Source organism: Hyperolius riggenbachi, chromosome 11 (assembly GCF_040937935.1).
Source record: "Hyperolius riggenbachi isolate aHypRig1 chromosome 11, aHypRig1.pri, whole genome shotgun sequence".
NCBI classification, from domain to species: Eukaryota; Metazoa; Chordata; class Amphibia; order Anura; family Hyperoliidae; genus Hyperolius; species Hyperolius riggenbachi.
This window is the reverse complement of record NC_090656.1, coordinates 160,410,952-160,432,920: the sequence shown is the minus strand read 5'-3', so window position 1 is coordinate 160,432,920 and position 21,969 is coordinate 160,410,952. Positions and strand designations below refer to the sequence as shown.

General features: G+C 47.6%; 1 protein-coding gene across 6 annotated transcripts in view; it reads right to left on the bottom strand.

Moving 5' to 3' along the window:
* Positions 1-21,969, bottom strand: part of LPCAT2 (lysophosphatidylcholine acyltransferase 2) — a 390,784-nt gene that overhangs the window by 43,130 nt on the left and 325,685 nt on the right. For all 6 annotated transcript variants that reach the window (XM_068260831.1, XM_068260828.1, XM_068260829.1 and 3 more), the window contains one exon: positions 6,862-6,960. In XM_068260831.1, the coding sequence (XP_068116932.1) occupies positions 6,862-6,960 (99 nt within the window). The remainder of the gene's footprint in view (positions 1-6,861; positions 6,961-21,969) is intronic.

The following is a 21,969-nucleotide window of genomic DNA, read 5'->3' as shown; positions in this document are numbered from 1 at the left end:
AATTTGCTCATTCTATTTGAAGAACGTTTGAGATTCATCATCATTTCATACATGTCACGGACGGTTGCGGGGCCGCAGGCGCGTCCTGTAACCGCCCGTGAAGAAAAGCGATCGCACTCGATTCTCTGCATCGATTGCACTTCAAATCGATACAATCTGGGTTGAGTGTGTAGGGGCAGCTGAAGTCCTTTTCTCAGCAGAGAGATAGCACCAGCCCAACTGCTGGATGGCTCTTTTGATATGCTAATGAGCCTGGGCCCAGAGAGTCCCTGGCTTCAAGCTGTGCTGATGGCCCATCCATCAGGTATAGACCATGACAGAAGCAATCTAGTTGGGAGAAAAGCCAGACCCACCGGCTCCCTCCCAGCAGGGGAGCTGACACCTAGCTAGCTGCCCCAAACTTTAAAGAGCCTTTGCCTGGGAATGACCTGCTATCAATCCCAAATGTAGATCATATTCCATAAACGGCTATATGTATCATATTTTCTGTGTTGCCAGGCTGGCAGACCCTCCAAACTAACAGAGCATGTAGGGCCTGGTCTGCCGTTGGTTCTGAGAACATTTCAGAACCTTCTGAGGTAAAGACTGCCCGTTAGGCAGTTCAACAGTGCCCTAATGATACCACAGGGGTCCCACCCCTCATGTTTGGTATCAGGCTGCTGGGTACATCGAGGCAGACCTGAAAATATTAGTAAATCTGCCCTGACCTGTACGGTTCTGTGAGATAGAGCTCATATATGGTTAAGGTATGATTTCTGGTTCCTAGGACAAGGGGAGGGCTCATCTCATGTTCTAAGGGGGTGTGTGGGCCCGCCCTCACTCCCTCCTACTGAATCAGGGGCATAAGAATGGCAGAGGAGCCAAACTCAGTGTCCTCCACCCTGAAACATCTTGAACTCATCGGTGCCAGCTTGAGGATATGCTGGCATCCATCTGATCTGAACTCTGAACTTTGATTGAAACCAAGAACTTTACAAGTTTTCCCACTAAAGGACATCTTTCCAGGAACTAAGTATTTTTCTCCCTTCTTTTATTTTTTATACTGGCTATTACTGTTTTAATAATTGTTGATTTTAATAATTGTCTGTATATATTAATTATTTATATTGCTGTGAATAAAAGACTTCCTCCAAGTCATTCACTGTTCCGCTACCCTGCTTATCAGCACACACAGAACTGATCCCGGGTCTCTGAAGATACGCTACTGTTTGTTTATTGTTGGCTAGACAGAATACCGTGTGTTTAACCGTTTTATTCGCAGGACTAGTCAGTCAGTAACTCGGGTCCACTGGCCCATACCAGTGGTGGTGGCAGATACCGTGGAATCGTGTGTACGTTGTAATTACCCGTGTCTCACAGGCTCCCTTCTGAGTTGTCTGCGGCTAATTCTTAATGGTTCCTGCCCATTGACTGCGACCAGAGTTCGCACGATCCGTGCGCTGGCACCGTTTAGAAGGCTAAGTGCGGTCAGCCACTAGGGCTCCTGTGACAGTGGTGGCAGCGGTGGGATCTGTGTTGTGCTGAAAGTATCTAAGATAGCGCTAGCGCTATCAAGAAACGAACTAATTCGTTGGTGTAGCTGGAAGGCAATATATTTTTTATATATACAGAGAGACTGTGTAGCCAGTACCCCTCCCCAAAAGTTTTATTTTATTTGGCGTGGAAATGTCCGGGAACTACAAGAAAATGTGCCTGGCGGACCTGCAAAATCTTTGCCAAGAGAGAGGCATTGATGTCGGCAGCAAGAAACAAGGGGACCTGGTAACGGAATTGTTTCAATGGGATACCCAGCAACTGCGGGAGCCGGGAGTGTCCGCTGAAGTGGCTACCAGCCCATCTGACAATCGAGGGGAACCAGAGACTGAGACTCCTGACCGTACAGAGGTTGTGCATCCTGAGGGCCCTGCATCAACAGTTACGCAGGAGAATGTCAGTGTGGACCCCAATCCCAGAGTTCCTGAAGGTACTCGCCTGGAACAGGCCAGTACTGGACTGTCCGTTTGTACTGACCCGGTAATGCAGCAGGCATTACGAAAGCTGATGGAGACTGACGTGGAAAAGTACATGCAGTACATGGAAGCCCGCGAGGAGCGGGAACGCCAATCTGCAGAACGCAAGGCTGCTGCTGCAGAACGCCACGCGGAGAGGGATGCCGCTGAGCGAGAACGGGAGCGCCAACGACAGCATGAGCTAAACATGGCAAAAGTGCAACAGGCCAGCCGGAGTTCACCGCCCAGCCTCCCTGCTGAAGGAGCTGCACCACCCGTAAGTGCAAAATTTAAATTTGCTAATATTGAGAAAGACACAGACATTGACTTGTTCTTGCGATCTTTCGAAAAAGCATGCCGTCAGTATCGTCTGTCCCAAGACCAGTGGGCCAGGCATCTGACACCGTTGCTGCACTACAAAGCGCTTGATGCCTTCGCAGAATTGCCTGCGGAGAAGGATAATGATTATGCTGCTATAAAAGACGCTATCATCACTAAGTACCAGCTGACGCCAGAAGCCTATCGGAAAAAGTTCAGGGCCTGGCAGAAAAAGTCTTCTGATTCGTACCGAGATGTGGTCAGCAGCTTGCTCACCACACTCCGCCAGTGGACTCTAGGCCTCGCCAAAGGGTCTTATGGCGTCCTGGAGGACTTGATAGTCCTCGAACAATCTCTGAACATTTGCCCTCCTGATGTACGACAGTTTGTGTTAGAACGCAGGCCGGCTTCAGCCACTGTCGCTGCAGACCTTGCTGAGACTTTTGCAACTACCCGGGTGGCTGATACCCGCAGAACTGCCCCATCCAGCTGGAGAGGAGGTCAGCCCAATACCTCGGCAGACTCTCCTGCCCCTGTGAGCCATCAGCCACAGAGGCCACCCAGCGCAGCTGCTGCACCCAGGCCTGCAGCCCCTGGAGGGGTCACCTGTCACTACTGCCGCCAGCCCGGACACATGAAATTCGACTGTCCGGAGCGGACACAGACACATGCAGCACCTGTACCTCACCCACAGCAGAGGCAACCCGCCAGCGAACCACAGCCTGGATCATCAGATTTTGTCCTGTTTGCCCGCGGAAAGGAAATCCGCGACCGAACCGACCAGCAGCAACTTGTTAGAGTGAACGGCAAAGTTGTCACCGGATTCCGAGACACCGGAGCTGACATTACGTTAGTTCACTCACACCTTGTGCCAAAGGAGAGCATCAGCCCCAGCCGATCCCTTGCCCTTACTGGAGTAGAGGGCACCCTTTTTCACATAGCCCACGCGAGAGTGAAGCTGGATTAAGGGAGGAGGGGTCCACGAAAGGGTTGTTGGGGTTATGAAGGATCTCCCAGTCCCTGTGTTGCTGGGGACTGATTTGGGCAAGCTTGTGTCCTACTATGAACCTGCCACGACCGCCTTGTCGCTCACGGAAGGAGACGGACTCTCCACCCACCACCAGGTACTTTATACACTTGGGGGAGCACCAGGGGGAGGTGGGTTGAATGTGCCCAGTTCAGGGGTACCAGGTTCAATAGTGCCTGCTTCAAAGGCACCTGAGTTTGAGGTACAGACTGTCTGTTGTGATGATGCTGTAACTGTACCTGAGTTTACTGTACAACCTGTCTGTAATGAAAAAATGTCTATACCTGTCAATGTCATTACTGCATGCAACGATGATTTGAGTAATGTCCGTCTGTGCCATTCTGACAGTGTACCTGTGCTAGCAGTACCGCGCAGCTGCACTGCTCAGAACCCGAGCTCAGAACAGGTGGAGGGGGTTCCGGCCTCCTCCCCCTCCTCTGACCGCAGGGATGAGACCTTTCAGCCGCTGGCCTCGTGTGACATGAGCCAGTTGGCTGAAACTGACAGCGCCGTATTCTCAGCCGCACTACAAAGTGACCCAAGTCTGGAGGTGCTCAGGCAGCAAGCCTCTGATCCCCTCGCAGACGGGGCCGCTTTCAAGGTGTACTGGGAAGGTGGGAGACTGTACAGTGAGTCTGTACAGCCCCCTACAAGTAGATCCCACGCGAATACCAAATGGCTTGTGGTCCCGAGTGCGTTCAGGGGACATGTGCTGAAATCCGCACCTGGTAATCCTCTGACAGGGCACTCAGGGGTCCGCAAGACACTTGCCGGTATTCGGAACCAGTTTTATTGGCCCCGGATGAACAGGGATGTAGCAAACTACTGCGGAGCATGTGCCGTCTGTCAGGAGCTGGGAAGGTCCAGGGATTCCCGCGGGGTTCCCTTAGGTCCACAGCCACTTAGCAGGGGAACCCTGCGTGGGCTGGCTGTTGACCTAACCAACCCACTGCCCGTTGTCAGCAGTCCCGGCAGACACCACGTCCGACTGCAGTGGCGCAAACGCCCTGTCCAGAACGGTCCACGTCGGGTCAACCCTGAGGGTAGCAGACCGCGACCGGTCCAGGGGAACCGAGCCACAGGCTCCAATAGGTTTTCCCGCCGCACCGGCAACCCGAGACCCGTCAGCCAGGTTGGCCGACACGCAGCGGGCAGCCGACACCAGAACGCCGACGGACTATCCCGTTGCAACGGGGAACTAGATCAGATATCGCAGGTTAGCGGCAACGACACACATCTTGCTGATGCATGTCTATCTGCCTTCTCCCCAGGGGGGGCTGTCACGGACGGTTGCGGGGCCGCAGGCGCGTCCTGTAACCGCCCGTGAAGAAAAGCGATCGCACTCGATTCTCTGCATCGATTGCGCTTCAAATCGATACAATCTGGGTTGAGTGTGTAGGGGCAGCTGAAGTCCTTTTCTCAGCAGAGAGATAGCACCAGCCCAACTGCTGGATGGCTCTTTTGATATGCTAATGAGCCTGGGCCCAGAGAGTCCCTGGCTTCAAGCTGTGCTGATGGCCCATCCATCAGGTATAGACCATGACAGAAGCAATCTAGTTGGGAGAAAAGCCAGATCCTCCGGCTCCCTCCCAGCAGGGGAGCTGACACCTAGCTAGCTGCCCCAAACTTCAAAGAGCCTTTGCCTGGGAATGACCTGCTATCAATCCCAAATGTAGATCATATTCCATAAACGGCTATATGTATCATATTTTCTGTGTTGCCAGGCTGGCAGACCCTCCAAACTAACAGAGCATGTAGGGCCCGGTCTGGCGTTGGTTCTGAGAACATTTCAGAACCTTCTGAGGTAAAGACTGCCCGTTAGGCAGTTCAACAGTGCCCTAATGATACCACAGGGGTCCCACCCCTCATGTTTGGTATCAAGGTGCTGGGTACATCGAGGCAGACCTGAAAATATTAGTAAATCTGCCCTGACCTGTACGGTTCTGTGAGATAGAGCCCATATATGGTTAAGGTATGATTTCTGGTTCCCAGGACAAGGGGAGGACTCATCTCATGTTCTAAGGGGGTGTGTGGGCCCGCCCTCACTCCCTCCTACTGAATCAGGGGCATAAGAATGGCAGAGGAGCCAAACTCAGTGTCCTCCACCCTGAAACATCTTGAACTCATCGGTGCCAACTTGAGGATATGCTGGCATCCACCTGGTCTGAACTCTGAACTTTGATTGAAACCAAGAACTTTACAAGTTTTCCCACTAAAGGACATCTTTCCAGGAACTAAGTATTTTTCTCCCTTCTTTTATTTTTTATACTGGCTATTACTGTTTTAATAATTGTTGATTTTAATAATTGTCTGTATATATTAATTATTTATATTGCTGTGAATAAAAGACTTCCTCCAAGTCATTCACTGTTCCGCTACCCTGCTTTTCAGCACACACAGAACTGATCCCGAGTCTCTGAAGATACGCTACTGTTTGTTTGTTGTTTGGCTAGACAGAATACCGTGTGTTTAACCGTTTTATTCGCAGGACTAGTCAGTCAGTAACTCGGGTCCACTGGCCCATACCAGTGGTGGTGGCAGATACCGTGGAATCGTGTGTACGTTGTAATTACCCGTGTCTCACAGGCTCCCTTCTGAGTTGTCTGCGGCTAATTCTTAACAGTTCCTGCGCATTGACTGCGACCAGAGTTCGCACGATCCGTGCGCTGGCACCGTTTAGAAGGCTAAGTGCGGTCAGCCACTAGGGCTCCTGTGACAATACACAATAAATTGTTTAAAATGATTCAGACCTCAAGATGGTGCTATGTCATAGGCCATATTTTCTTTTCTACATTTATTATTGCAGTAAAATAAGTCTAACAAAGCAATGATATGGTAAATGCAGTATGATACATCCCAAATTACAAAGCCATGAGCAATAAGCGCAGTTTAGAGCACAGGGATATAATATTGGTCCGTACATCACAGCCTGTGCTTGTATTAAACGCTGATAAAAAGATACTCACTTCAGGTTAGATACATACCTATGTACTGTAGAGGGAAGGTTCTGGATAACATAGAGCCTTCCTGGTCCGTGGTCCATCTCGTTGTTCCAGCACCATCCCCCATTGAAGATATATGACCAGCTTTGTCTTCTTGATAAGTACCCACATCCATGAGTGCTTCTAAAGATGGACGTATCCATATTACACAAATGCCAGACTCCCGCGTGCACAGTACAGATGTGATCATCTTTGGAAGTACTCGGGGACATGAGTGCTTCTGAAGGCTACCCGAGGAGTGCTGAAGAGGTTGTCGACCTAGCAGGTTGAATAACTTTGATGATGAATGGGGATGGAACAACAGGATGAACCAACGATCGGGAAGGCTCTATAGCATCCCAATCTTACCCTGTATATAGGTGTGTATTTAACCTGAAGTGTGTTTCCTTTCTTCAGGTTCACTTTAACTGTTGTAGCTTGTGGAAGCATATGCCTCAAAATACCAGCACAATGAAGCTTGTGTTTATTTTTTTTATTACTAGCTGTAAACAGGTGGAATTTAAATATTGTTACTGAATAACTTTACCTTAAATGCCATTTGAATATTTTCCTCAGAATTTTCAGGGTGGCAAAGGACTGACATTCCAATTACATATTCTCTGAAATCTATTTTGCCATCTTTGTTCTTTAAAGAGAAAAACAAAAAAGCATACATTTTCATTAATGGGCATATTTATTTACCGTATACAGTATGTGTTGTTTATTGGATACAAAATATAGCAACATTCTCTAAATAATCGGTATTGTGTTTCAAATAAAAGCAATGCATTTTCTACACAAATATGACTTTTCAAGAACAAATATGGAATTAAACCAGTTGACCACTACGGGGTTTTTCTCCTTATGAACCAAAGCAATTTTCACCTTTCAGCGCTTCTCCCATTCATTCACCAATAACTTTATTACTTATTACAATGAAATTATCTATAGCTTGTTTTTTTTCGCCACCAGTTAGGCTTTCATTGAATAGTACATTTTGCTAAAAATTATTTTATTCTAAATGCATTTTAATGGGAATGCTAAGAAAAAAATGGGGAGAAAAAAAGCATTATTTCTCAGTTTTCAGCCATTATAGTTTTAAATTTAAAAGTGCTACCATGGAAAACCCACACATTTTGTTTACCCATTTGTACCAGTTATTACAATGTTTAAATTATGTCGCTAGTACAATGTATGGCGCCAAGATTTTTTTGGAATGAAAGGTGTATTTGTTTGTTTTGAGAAGATCAAATAATTACAAGCTCTTATTTACAAAAATAACAGTAATATACCCTCATGACAAACATATTTAACAAAGTTGAGTCCTTAACGTAATTATTTATGCATTTTTTTAAATGTCACTTTTTAATTTTTTAATTTTTTATACAAGTGTTTCATTTTGGTAACTATTAAAGAGGGGAAGGGTTAATTAATAGGATATTGTATTCATTTTGGGGTATGTAGGTGTAATTTTATTATTTGGCTACTAGCTTCCCCCCCAATTATTCCAATCTCATAGTCAAATACAGGCAAAAAGTCAGTACAGGAGGCATTATGAAAGTCCAAATCTAGACCAGGGTCAATTCAGGACGCAACAACAAGAATGGTCAGGTACAGGCTAAAGGTCAATATCTGGGTAATCAAATCACAAAGGTCAGTTCAAAGCACAGTTCGCAGCACCCAGCAACTTTTGAACGCTGGTTTTATGATGTCTCCTAATCACCCAGAGTCTGTTGGAATCACCCATGGTCCCTTTCTCAAGGCAATAGCAGTAGAGTATTGTATGTATTCTTCCTCTAGTTAACTTTTGAATGCTGGTTTTACAATGTCTCCTTGTCTGTAGTATGTGATGTTTAATAATGTCCAGTGTGTAAAAGCTGCCTGTTCTAATGCTGGGAATACACAATGAGTTTTTTTGGGCAGATAGAAGGCTCAATAGATAATTTCTGACAGGTCCAATCTGATTTTGATTCTGATTTTCTCATGGAAGTGAATGGAAATGAATCAGAAAATCTACAATGCGACCAATTTCATGTATCGATCGGACATGCAGCAAGATGTAGGGCCGACATTCCTGATAGGGTGCGTGGAAGTAACGGTGTGCAACATTGGGATGAATGATGGAACTCCCAGCGCTGTACCCCCAAGTGTAAAATGTGCCCCATGCAGTATACTTTACCTGTCGGTGTCCGTCACTGGATCCACACCCCAAGTCCTCCGTCCACATAGTTACATAGTTACATAGTTAATTTGGTTGAAAAAAGACATACGTCCATCGAGTTCAACCAGTACAAAGTACAACTCCAGCCCGTCCCCCACATACCCCTGTTGATCCAGAGGAAGGCGAAAAAACCCCCACAAGGCATGGTCCAATTAGCCCCTAAAGGGAAGAATTCCTTCCTGACGCCAGATGGCAATCAGATAAAATCCCTGGATCAACATCATAAACATGCCCCACATGGTTGCCTGTATATATGTTACACTGGCAACCACATGGGGCGCATGTATGCAGAGCCAACGGCGGACAATGACAGGTAAAGTATACTTCATGGGGTAACAGGGGGCACATTTTACATTAAGGGCCAGTGTCGTGGGCGGCGAGGCGGCTATGTGCAGCGTCAAAAGGCCAATTCCCAAGAGATTTAATGCTGAAATCGATTGGGAATTGGCCTGTGGTGTATAGGCCGGCAAAAGATCTCTGTCCTACCATATTCAATCCTAGGGAGCAGGGAGAGCGCAGGGAGAGCAGAATGACGGCTCTGACCGCTGCCGCTAAACTCCGATGCGGCGTTAAATACTATTCCCCCTCCAAGTTGTCGCGACTCGGAGGGAGATGTAATTCGGGGTCTGGCACCCGCCAGAGCCCCAAATTACCACTACGCGGGGCGCGCATCATAGCATTGCTGCTATGACGGTGCCCAGTTTTGGTGCTTGGTTCTCAGAGCCGCAAGCCGAAATTAACTGATCCGAGATCTGTCTCTTGTTCAATCTGCCCATACATCGTCTTATGTATGAGTACCTTTACTCTTTTTCTTCTAAGTTAGCTGATAAATGGTATCATCCTGATTCAAATGATCTTGCTTTCTCAAGGCAAAACAGACAATAAAGAATAGACAATCTGAGGATGGCCAGATACAAACATTAGAATGCTATAGTCACTGCAAGCAGCTGTAACAGCGGCTGCTGCTGGATTAAACTATAGCTCCAGGTTACTTTGCTAAGGCCCTTATTCACACCATGTCATTTTTTTCAAATTTTTCCAGAATTCATAAAAATCATTAAAACTAACAGTAAATCTGACATTAAATGTATTGGTTTATCCACTTCTGATGCCATTAGTGGAAAAAATAAAAAATTGTAGTATTCACTTATCACTTGTACTTTGTAAGATTTTTGTATTGAAGGAAAGCTATCTGTAAAAATATTATTTTAATATACAGGTGTCACACTTCAGGCCTTGAGGGCCAGATCCATGCCAGTATTTAGGATGGACTGAGAAAGAGAGGAATGTATTCTACCCAGGGGCGTAACAATAGACCCTGCAAAGGATGCTGCTGCAGGGGGGCCCAGAAGCCACTGAGGGCCCCATTCTGAGAGACTGACAACTAAGGAAAAGGAGAGGAAAAGCTTCTTCTATTCTCTGCACAATTGTTCTATTGACTGCATCTGCTCAGCCACTGATAACAAATCAAACAATCCTATTCTGTGTGCAGCAGGCTCTTCTGTACAAAGCCCAGACCCAACCTCTCTACCCCTCCCCAAGTGCTGTGTACTGTAGTGATGCTGGAGAAGTCTGCAGAGCCAGTTCTGCTCCATCAGAGATGGACAGAATGAATGTAATAAGCTGAGGCTAGGAGCACACTAGTCTGTCGGTTTTCTGCACACCATGTGGGCCAAAGGGGCCCCATGAAAAGTTTTGCAGGGGGGCCCTGTGATTTTTAGTTTCTGATTCTACCTGATGGACCACACCTTTCCTAATTCAGACCCATCAATTAATTTGAGCTGTGTCAAAAATGTGTGAGGACCTCTGCCCTCGTAGGACCGGTTGGACATCCCTCTTTTAATAGCTCTGTGAATAGGATCACTGTAACTATTGTTCAGCCTCTTGCTTTTGCTTTTGCTTTTACTTTATGAAACTTAAATAAGATGTCAATGTATTCTTACAGTGGCTTGCAAAAGTATTCGCCACAAACGCCTGTATACTGCCACAAACCTGAATCAATTTTATTGGAATTCCACATGAAAGACCAACACAAAGTGGTGTACACATGAGAAGTGGAACGAAAATCATACATGATTCCAAACATTTTTTTTACGAATAAATAACTGCAAAGTGAGGTGTGCGTAATTATTCGGCCCCCTTTGATCTGAGTGCAGTCAGTTGCCTATAGACATTGCCTGATGAGTGCTAATGACTAAATAGAGTGCACCTGTGTGTAATCTAATGTCAGTACAAATACAGCTGCTCTGTGAGGGCCTCAGAGGTTGTGTAAGAGAATATTGGGAGCAACAACATCATGAAGTCTAAAGAACACACCAGACAGGTCAGGGATAAAGTTATTGAGAAATGTAAAGCAGGCTTAGGCTACTAAAAGATTTCCAAAGCCTTGAACATCCCACGGAGCACTGTTCAAGCGATCATTCAGAAATGGAAGGAGTATGGCACAACTGTAAACAGGCCATACACCTAAACTCACATGCCAAACAAGGAGAGCGCTGATCAGAAATGCAGTCAAGAGGCCCATAGTGACTCTGGACAAGCTGCAGAGATCTACAGCTCAGGTGGGAGAATCTGTCCATAGGACAACTATTAGTCATGCACTGCACAAAGTTGGCCTTTATGGAAGAGTGGCAAGAAGAAAGCCATTGTTAACAGAAAAGCATAAGAAGTCCTGTTTGCAGTTTGCCACAAGCCATGTGGGGGACACAGCAAACATGTGGAAGAAGGTGCTCTGGTCAGATGAGACCAAAATGGAACTTTTTGGCCAAAATGCAAAACGCTATGTGTGGCGGAAAACTAACACTGCACATCACTCTGAACACACCATCCCCACTGTCAAATATGATGGTGGCAGCATCATGCTCTGGGGGTGCTTCTCTTCAGCAGGGACAGGGAAGCTGGTCAGAGTTGATGGGACGGTGGATGGAGCCAAATACAGGGCAATCTTGGAAGAAAACCTCTTGGAGTCTGCAAAAGACTTGAGACAGGGGTGAAGGTTCACCTTCCAGCAGGACAACCACCCTAAACATAAAGCCAGGGCAACAATGGCATGGTTTAAAACAAAACATATCCATGTGTTAGAATGGACCAGTCAAAGTCCAGATCTAAATCCAATCGAGAATCTGTGTCAAGATCTAAAAACTGCTGTTCACAAATGCTGTCCATCTAATCTGACTGAGCTGGAGCTGTTTTGCAAAGAAGAATGGGCAAGGATTTCAGTCTCTAGATGTGCAAAGCTGGTAGAGACATACCCTAAAAGACTGGCAACTGTAATCGCAGCAAAAGGTGGTTCTACAAAGTATTGACTCAGGGGGCCGAATAATTACGCACACCCCACTTTGCAGTTATTGATTTGTAAAAAATGTTTGGAATCATGTATGAGTTTCGTTTCACTTCTCACGTGTACACCACTTTCTATTGGTCTTTCACGTGGAATTCCAATAAAATTGATTCATGTTTGTGGCAGTAGTGTGACAAAATGTGGAAAACTTCAAGGGGGCCGAATACTTTTGCAAGCCACTGTAACTGCACAGATATAATTAACGGTACCACGGAAGCAGAGAATACCATGGGCTTGATTCACTAATGTGTGATAACTGCTATCACAGCAGTTATCACGTGAGCTGCCGTGCGCAAAGGTTATCGCGCGAACAGCGTTACTTCGCGTGATAATCAAAGGTTTGCGCGTGATCATGTGCGCTTTTCATGTAAAAAGCGCACATGATCACGCGCAAACCTTCGATCATCACATGAATGCACGCACGGCTTCGCTAATTACATGAAGTAACACTGTACGCACGCTAACCTTTGCACGCGGCAGCTTGCGTGATAACTGCTGTGATAGCAGTTATCACACATTAGTGAATCGAGCCCCATGTGTGATAGGGGATGAAAATGTAATACTCTCTTCCTGTATTAAACTGCTTAATTCAGTTTCCCTATAGTAGGCTCGACACATTTTTTTTAACTTGGTGATCAGTGCTGCAAGTTGCCACTGATCAACACAAATACTTGTGTAAAACTATACGTTTAATCTCTCCAGCCACACAGACATAGGGAAGATAATGATTCACACCAAGTGATATGCTCTGCCTGGTTTACAAAAGAAATGGCAATTGTGTGGTTCAGGGATCCAGAGAGCAGTACTATACCGAGGCTGTTCCAAGGCCGGCTGCACTGTTCCGCTAAGTGCCTGAGATATCATTAAGTTTTACAGGTACAAGAATTTAGCAGTGCAGGCAGCCTGCATGTATGGTGAATACAAGGGGATGCTGTCACGGAACAGCCGTGAGATAAGAGAACGCAATCGCAATTGGTTGTCGTTGCACCGATTGTCGTTGCATTGCCAGATCTCGATTGTCTGTCTGTGGCTACCTGCTGTGGCTACTTCGTAACCGGGCGTACGAAAGCACCCAAGTTTGATGTCATATGAACTGTCATATTCTGCGGAGCATGAATTTGTGGCAGTTAAGTGGGTGCGGGAGGCGTAAGCCGGGATATGGAAAATGTCATATATGGTGGGCACCAGGAATCCATCCAGGGGATTAGCCGCACCCTGTCCAGCCCCTGGGCTGGACCTGAGACTCCACCCAAAGATGGGGATCAGTCAAAAGTGTTTGCCAGGGACTCCTCCCTCAGTCCTCCAAATCCCATCTTCATGAGAGCATGCTGCTGCTAGGCAGAGGACCATGTGGTTAGCGGCCATCTTGTCTGAACTTTGCTCCTGAATAGTGTTGGGCGAACAGTGTTCGCCACTGTTCGGGTTCTGCAGAACATCACCCTGTTCGGGTGATGTTCGAGTTCGGCCGAACACCTGACGGTGCTCGGCCAAACCGTTCGGCCACATGGCCGAACTAAGAGCGCATGGCCGAACGTTCCCCGAACGTTCGGCTAGCGCTGTGATTGGCCGAACGGGTCACGTGGTTCGGGCCCGAACGCGCTCTGATTGGCCGAACGGTCACGTGGTTCGGGTAAATAAATACCCGAACCACGTCATATCTCCGCCATTTGTCTGTGGGTTTAGCTTTGGGTAGGCAGGCAGGGTAGTTCGCTCTTCAGCCACGCTAGCCAGGGTCCCCCCCAGTCATTGTGTGTCGCTGCTGGGAACAGTAGTACACCGCTCGCTCAGCCACACTATATATAGCATTGTTTACTGCCACTGTGTACCTCGCTCAGCCATGCTATATATATAGCATTGTGTTTTCTGACACTCTGTGTACACGGCTTAGCCTGACTAATATAGCATTGTGTGTACTGCCACTGTGCACCTCGCTCAGCCACGCTATATATAGCATTGTGTGTACTGCCACTGTGCACCTCGCTCAGCCACGCTATATATAGCATTGTGTGTACTGCCACTGTGCACCTCGCTCAGCCACGCTATATATATAGCATTGTGTTTTCTGACACTCTGTGTACACGGCTTAGCCTGACTAATATAGCATTGTGTGTACTGCCACTGTGCACCTCGCTCAGCCACGCTATATATAGCATTGTGTGTACTGCCACTGTGCACCTCGCTCAGCCACGCTATATATAGCATTGTGTGTACTGCCACTGTGCACCTCGCTCAGCCACGCTATATATATAGCATTGTGTTTTCTGACACTCTGTGTACACGGCTTAGCCTGACTAATATAGCATTGTGTGTACTGCCACTGTGCACCTCGCTCAGCCACGCTATATATAGCATTGTGTTTTCTGACACTCTGTGTACACGGCTTAGCCTGGCTATATAGCATTGTGTGTACTGCCACTGTGCACCTCGCTCAGCCACGCTATATATAGCATTGTGTTTACTGCCACTCTGTGTACACCGCTCAGCCAGACTATATACCGTTGTTTACTGACACTCTGTGTACACCGCTCAGCCAGACTATATACCATTGTTTACTGACACTCTGTGTACACTGCTCAGCCAGACTATAAAGCATTGTGTGTACTGCCACTGTGCACCTCGCTCAGCCACGCTATATATAGCATTGTGTTTTCTGACACTCTGTGTACACGGCTTAGCCTGACTATATAGCATTGTGTGTACTGCCACTGTGCACCTCGCTCAGCCACGCTATATATAGCATTTTGTTTACTGCCACTCTGTGTACACCGCTCAGCCAGACTATATACCGTTGTTTACTGACACTCTGTGTACACCGCTCAGCCAGACTATATACCATTGTTTACTGACACTCTGTGTACACGGCTCAGCCTGACTATAAAGCATTGTGTGTACTGCCACTGTGCACCTCGCTCAGCCACGCTATATATAGCATTGTGTTTTCTGACACTCTGTGTACACGGCTTAGCCTGGCTATATAGCATTGTGTGTACTGCCACTGTGCACCTCGCTCAGCCACGCTATATATAGCATTGTGTTTTCTGACACTCTGTGTACACGGCTTAGCCTGACTATATAGCATTGTGTGTACTGCCACTGTGCACCTCGCTCAGCCACGCTATATATAGCATTGTGTTTTCTGACACTCTGTGTACACGGCTTAGCCTGGCTATATAGCATTGTGTGTACTGCCACTGTGCACCTCGCTCAGCCACGCTATATATAGCATTGTGTTTTCTGACACTCTGTGTACACGGCTTAGCCAGACTATATAGCATTGTGTGTACTGCCACTCTGTGTACACCGCTCAGCCAGACTATATAGCATTGTGTTTACTTCCACTCTGTGTCTGCTGGGCCTGGGAACAGTAGTACACCGCTCACCCGCCACTGTATAGCATTGTGCTCTGTGTCGCTGCTGGGAATAGTGGTACACCGCTCACCCGCCACTGTATAGCATTGTGCTCTGTGTCGCTGCTGGGAATAGTGGTACTGTATAGCATTTCTGTACTGCCACTGTACTGCTGCCAGTCAGCGTGTACTGTAAGGATAAGTGAAATGAGGAAGAAATCCGGTGAAAGAGGAAGGGGCAAGGGAAGAGGTGTTTCCCCTGACGGTTCACGTACAGGCCACAGGGGAGCACCCAAGAAAACCCACTCAATACCGCCCATGTTGTCCAGGACAACAACCCTCACAAATCCAAAAGAACAGGACCAGATAATTACTTGGATGACCTCTCAAGCGTCCAGCAGTGGGTTAAGCAGCACCAGCACATCACGCACGAGGTCCGAGTCCTCAGCCAGTTACAAGGAGCCAGTGGGCACAAAGCTGACACAACCGGCAGCGACACCACGCACACAACTGCCAGATAACCAGTCCTATGAATTACCTCAGGACACAATGGGGTATTCGCAGGAGCTATTCCCAGCCCAACAAACTTCCACCTATGAAAGGTCAATGGAGGAACAGCCAGAAATGTTGTGCCCGGATTCACAACCATTAACTGTGGGAAATGCACCGCGCACTGAAATACAAGGCGAGTCCGAGGAGGACTCGGAAACCCAAATCCCAGAGCAAGTTGGGCAGGAGGGGTTGCAATTGCAGGAGGTCGGCCGACAAGATCTGGAAGACGACGTTGGAGTGAGCTGCGCAGAGGTTGTTCTGGGGAGCTCTACTCCACGGCGGCGGCCCCCCTCAATGACATATGACGAGTTTGAGGAGATGGAAGAGGAGGGTATGGACAATGTGGACAGAGACCCAGATTTTATTTGTGAACGAGAACATCGCCGTCGTAGCAGCAGCACAGATGAGTCTGTTGAAGAACCCACTGCTGCACGAGTTCGCCTTGTGCCACAAGGTAGGCGGCGCGCAATTTCAGGCACCACAAGCGTGGAAGTTCAAGTGAGAGGCAAAAGAGGAGGAAACAGAAATCGCCAGCAAGGAGGCAGGTGCTCCAAAGTCTGGGCTTTCTTTGAAGACTGCACTGAGGATGTTACCATGGCGATTTGCAAGGTGTGCAAGACTCGCCTGAGCAGGGGGAAAAGTATTAACAACCTCTCCACCACCAGCATGAGCCGCCACATGCTATCCAAACATCCCACTCTGTGGGCAAACGCGGCAGGACAGGGTACCAGCAACACTGCCTCCCTTGGGTTCACCAGACTCACCACCAGACCCGCCTCAGCAGCAGCAGTAGCCCAGCCATTGCGTGGTTCACAACATTCACAAACATCAGACGACGCTGACACTGTCACTTTCCGGAGTAGTGCTCTTGAGGTCTCCCAGTGTTCATCAAACACAACAACCAACAGCCCTTCCGTGTGCAGCGCTACGGTTCAGTTGTCTGTGTCGGAGATGTTTGAGCGCAAGAGGAAATTGCCAGCAAATGACCCCCGGGCCGTGGCAGTAACAGCCAGCATAGCCAAGCTTCTGGCCTGCGAAATGCTGCCATATCGAGTGGTGGAGACAAACAGCTTCAAGGGCATGATGTCAGTGGCCATCCCACGTTACGTGGTTCCCAGCTGCTACCACTTTGCGTGCTCTGCAGTGCCTGAGTTGCATGAGCACGTGGTCAGCAAAATAACCCGAAGCTTGAAGAATGCCGTTGCCTGCAAGGTTCACCTCACCACTGACACTTGGACGAGTGCGTTCGGACAGGGTCGATACATCTCCCTTACCGCGCACTGGGTGAACCTTGTGGAGCCTGGCAGCGATTCCTCACCTGCTACGGCGCGGGTGTTGCCCACGCCGCAAACAGCTGCACCGCCGTCCCTCCCACTGGATAACAACAGCAGCACCTACCTCTCTGACTCCTTCTCCTCCAACGCATCTCAAAGCTGTACCTCATCCGGAAACGCTAACCCAGCAGCAGTAGGATCGTGGAAGCAGTGCAGCACAGCTGTTGGCATGCGTCAGCAAGCGTTGCTGAAGCTGATCTGCCTTGGGGATAAGCAGCACACAGGGGAGGAAATTTGGAAGGGAATAAAGGAACAGACGGATTTGTGGCTGGCACCGCTGGACTTGAAACCGGGCATGGTTGTGTGTGATAATGGGAGTAATCTCATTCGCGCTTTAAGGTTGGCTAAGCTGACACACATCCCTTGCCTGGCGCACGTGATGAACCTAGTAGTTCAGCGGTTCCTGAGGACATACCCAGGCGTGGCCGATCTTCTGTTGAAGGTGCGTCGAGTGGCCAAACATTGTAGAAATTCCAGTACTGCTTCGGGGGCACTCGCCAAGATGCAGGAGCGCTTCAATCTCCCCCACCATCGCTTGCTGTGTGATGTCCCTACGCGCTGGAATTCTACGCTGCACATGCTAGCACGCTTTTGTGAGCAGAAGAGTGCAGTGGTCCAGTACATGACGGCGCAGTACCGAGGCGCATCCGGACAGCTGCCAAGCTTCTGTGGATCCGATTGGGCCAACATGTTGGACCTCTGCCAAGTCCTCCAAAATTTTGAGCAATCCACGTTGCTTGTGAGCAGTGACAACTCTTCAGTCAGCATTACCATACCACTGCTGTGTTTACTGAAGAGGTCAATGTTGAAAATCAAGGAAACAGCTGTCATGATGCAACTGGGGGAATCTGAAGGAGAAAACGATCAGCGTGATGGTACCAACATCAGGCCATCCGCCTCAGGGAACGCTGGCCCCAGCAGCTATGACGAAGAAGAGGAGGAGGAACAGCTGGAGTTGGAGCAGGAATTTCATGCCACCACTGACGAGGGCCAGAGCGGTGCACGTTGGACTTCCACAATTCAACGCGAATGGTCAGCAGAAGCAGACCAGGAGGAAGGTGACGACTGTGATGCATCACAACAACTATCACAACGCTCACAAGAGGATGATGAGGATTCTGGTAGGACTCTGGCACACATGGCTCAATTCATGCTAGACTGCAATGAACGTGACCCACGCATTGTGCGCATTCTGGACAACACCAATTACTGGGTTTATACCCTTCTGGATCCACGGTACAAACACAATGTTCCAAAACTGCTTGAAGAAAGAGTCAGACAGGTCAAAATGGAAGAATACCAGCAGGCCCTTGTGGAGACTTTAGAGAGGAGATTGACATCCTCCCCCTCCTCTAGCCAGTTGTACGCAGACAGACTGACTTCCGCAAACCCAGGACGACCAGGAGGGCAGCAAACAACGCAAGCCGCAGCTAGTGCCCAAAAGGGAATGGTATCGGCAGTGTCCTTGGAGTGGGAAAATTTTCTGACACCCATGCAGCAGCAGCCCACTGAACAGCAAGCGTGCAGATCCACCTCCAACACCGATCGCCTGGAGAAGATGGTCAAGGACTACATGTCAGATGACGTAGCTGTGTCGAACAATCCATCTGCACCCTTCAACTATTGGGTATCGAAGCTAGACACCTGGCACGAACTGGCAATGTACGCAATAGAGGTGCTGGCTTGCCCGGCAGCCAGCGTTATGTCGGAACGTTGTTTCAGTGCTGCCGGAGGCATCGTCACAGATCGGCGTATCCGCCTCTCCACAGAAAATGCAGACCGTCTGACTCAAATTAAAATGAATCAATCCTGGATTGGAAATGACTACGCAACACTCCAGGACCCCAACCAAGTAACATGACCAATGAACATCTGGGATGGTGTAGCATTTCCGGTCCCTGTTTATTGAACCTCTCATCTGTATTACATTTATGACTGCATGGCGGCAAAAAGCATTGCTGCTATATCCGCACGCTTTTTGTCCTCATGCAAGGCCTAGGTTGTTGTGTCTCAAAAACCGTGGCCTTCTCCTCCTGCGCCTGCTCCTGTTCCATCACGTCTGCTGCTGCTGGGTTAGCGTTGCCGCGTGGTCCCTGTTTATTGAACCACTTATCTTTATTACATTTATGACTGCATGGCGGTACAAAGCATGCTATCCGCACGCTTCTTGCCCTCATGCAAGGCCTGGGTTGTTGTGTCTCACAAAGCGTGGCCTTCTCCTCCTGCGCCTGCTCCTGTTCCATCACGTCTGCTGCTGCTGGGTTAGCGTTGCCGCGTGGTCCCTGTTTATTGAACCACTTATCTTTATTACATTTATGACTGCATGGCGGTACAAAGCATGCTATCCGCACGCTTCTTGCCCTCATGCAAGGCCTGGGTTGTTGTGTCTCACAAAGCGTGGCCTTCTCCTCCTGCGCCTCCTCCTGTTCCATCACGTGTGCTGCTGCTGGGTTAGCGTCCCTTTTCCTGGAACCTCTTATATGTATTACATTTATGACTGCATGCCGACAAAAAACATGTTACCTGTGCAAAGAAAACAGACATTTCCCGCCTTTAAAAGACAGTTTTCCCTTTGAAACTTTAAAATCGATTTTCTCAAAAACTATAAGCTCTTTTTGCTAATTTTTTTTTCCTCTTGTACCCACTCCCAAGGTGCACATACCCTGTAAATTTGGGGTATGTAGCATGTAAGGAGGCTTTACAAACCACAAAAGTTCGGGTCCCCATTGACTTCCATTATGTTCGGAGTTCGGGTCGAACACCCGAACATCGCGGCCATGTTCGGCCTGTTCGGCCCGAACCCGAACATCTAGATGTTCGCCCAACACTACTCCTGAACTGACACAAAGGAACTTTACGAGTTTCCCAGAAAGGACATATTTCCACAAACTTTAAGTATAAGTATTTTTTACTGTGCTATTATTTGTCTCTATAATTGTTGACTTTAACTATTTTCTGTATATTTTGAGGGTGAAGAGATGAGACAGATGAACAATTATTCCCTACAACTATCCCTTTATTGTGAACATATCCCAGTATATGGAATTGGACTACAGGAAAATGGAGACTGACATTAGGTGACTGTGTAACCACACCCCACGGAAATTAAGGGTGGATAAGCTCTGAGGTCAAAGGAACTATAAAAATGGCCAGTCCAAAGTGCTCCATAATTTTAAACCCTCCTGAAGAAGGCCGGCGTTTTATCGGCTGAAACGCGTAGAGGTATCAACAGAAGTATTGTAACTGCCCATGCGAATCTGCATAGGTGTTGGAAGAAGCGGACTGTTAGCGCGCAACAACCGCCAGTGAAACTCCAATAGCCTACAGAGGTGACGTCACCGAAGAGCAGCGTACGTGAGAGGCTAAGAGACTGAGAATACGGCGGGCGCGCTTTTGTAATCTGTATGCGGAAGTGATGTATGCCGTATGAAGACGCCAGTCCGGCGAGCAGCGGGCATAGGAGACGAATCTGAGGACACTGAATCTGGTGAGACCCAGACAGGAAGACCGGCCAGGACCCTAAGAGGACTTGAATAGAGCGGCATATCCAACATAGGGAGCACGTGAGTTTACTAATACTGCTGCTCTGAATGAACTGTAATATAGGAAATTATCCTCTGAATTGAAGAGACTAACAATATTGAAAATTCTCATACCCAGCAGAACGATATAAAGTGAAGGAATAACATGATGGCCCATTGAATGCCAACCCCCTAAAAGAGATTTTTTGAACCCCTTTTTACAAGTGGTAGTAGGTAGGCAGGGTGAGCGGAGAGGCCTCTCTGAAGTATGTATGTACATTGAGAGTATGTGGAGAGTGATTTGAACTTTTATATATTTTTAATAAATGTTATAGAAAATTAGCGCGTGCCAGTGTGATATATAATTAGATATTTTCTGTATAAATTAATTATTCATATTGCATATTTAATAAACGACGCTAGCGTCCTTTATTTGTTCAGCTACCCTATTATTCAGCCGCACAAACTAAACCCTGGTTTCTGAAGAGTCGCTACTATTGTTTATAGCTAGATAAAATAGCGTGTGTTTAACCGTTTTGTTTGCAGGTCTAGAGTCAGTCGGTCAGTGGGCTCCTCTGTCCCATAGTAACAGAGGTGGTGGCAGTTAAACACTGAAATAGTGTGTAATTTGTATTACTGTAACTCACAGGCTCCCTTCTAGTCGGTCTGCTGCCAAAATTCCTGCGGTTTCTGCGCACTGATTGCGACCACAGATTGCATGGTCTGTGTGCTGAAACTAATTGGAAGGCATTGTGCGGTCCAGCCACTAGGGGCCCTGTGACAGATGCCCCTCCTCCTCCATTTCTAGCTGTGCAGGGATGGATTTCTGGAAAGGCTGCAAAGGCCTTGGGCGCTGAAAAAGTGAAGTGGTGGCAGGAGAGATAAGAGGACACGTGTCAAAGTAAATCATCTCTCCTTGTCCGAAGCCACACTGCACACACAGCCTGAATTCCAGAGCCCTGTGTATCTTCACTACTTTACTTCCTCTCTTTGAACTGGTTCCAATAGATTGGCGTACATCCCATTTTCCCATTATTTACAGTGGGATGCAAAAGTTTGGGCAATTTTCATGAAAAAATGTTGGTTAAATATTTTATATAGGAGACACACACAGTGATATTTAAGAAGTGAAATGAAGTTTATTGGATTTACAGAAAGTGTGCAATAATTGTTTTAATAAAATTAGGCAGGTACATAAATTTGTAATTTTATTGATTCCAAAACCTTTAGAACTAATTATTGGAACTCATATTGGCTTGGTAAGCTCAAAGACCCCTGACCTATATACAAAGGTGAATCCAATTATGAGAAAGCGTATTTAAGGGGGTCAATTGCAAGTT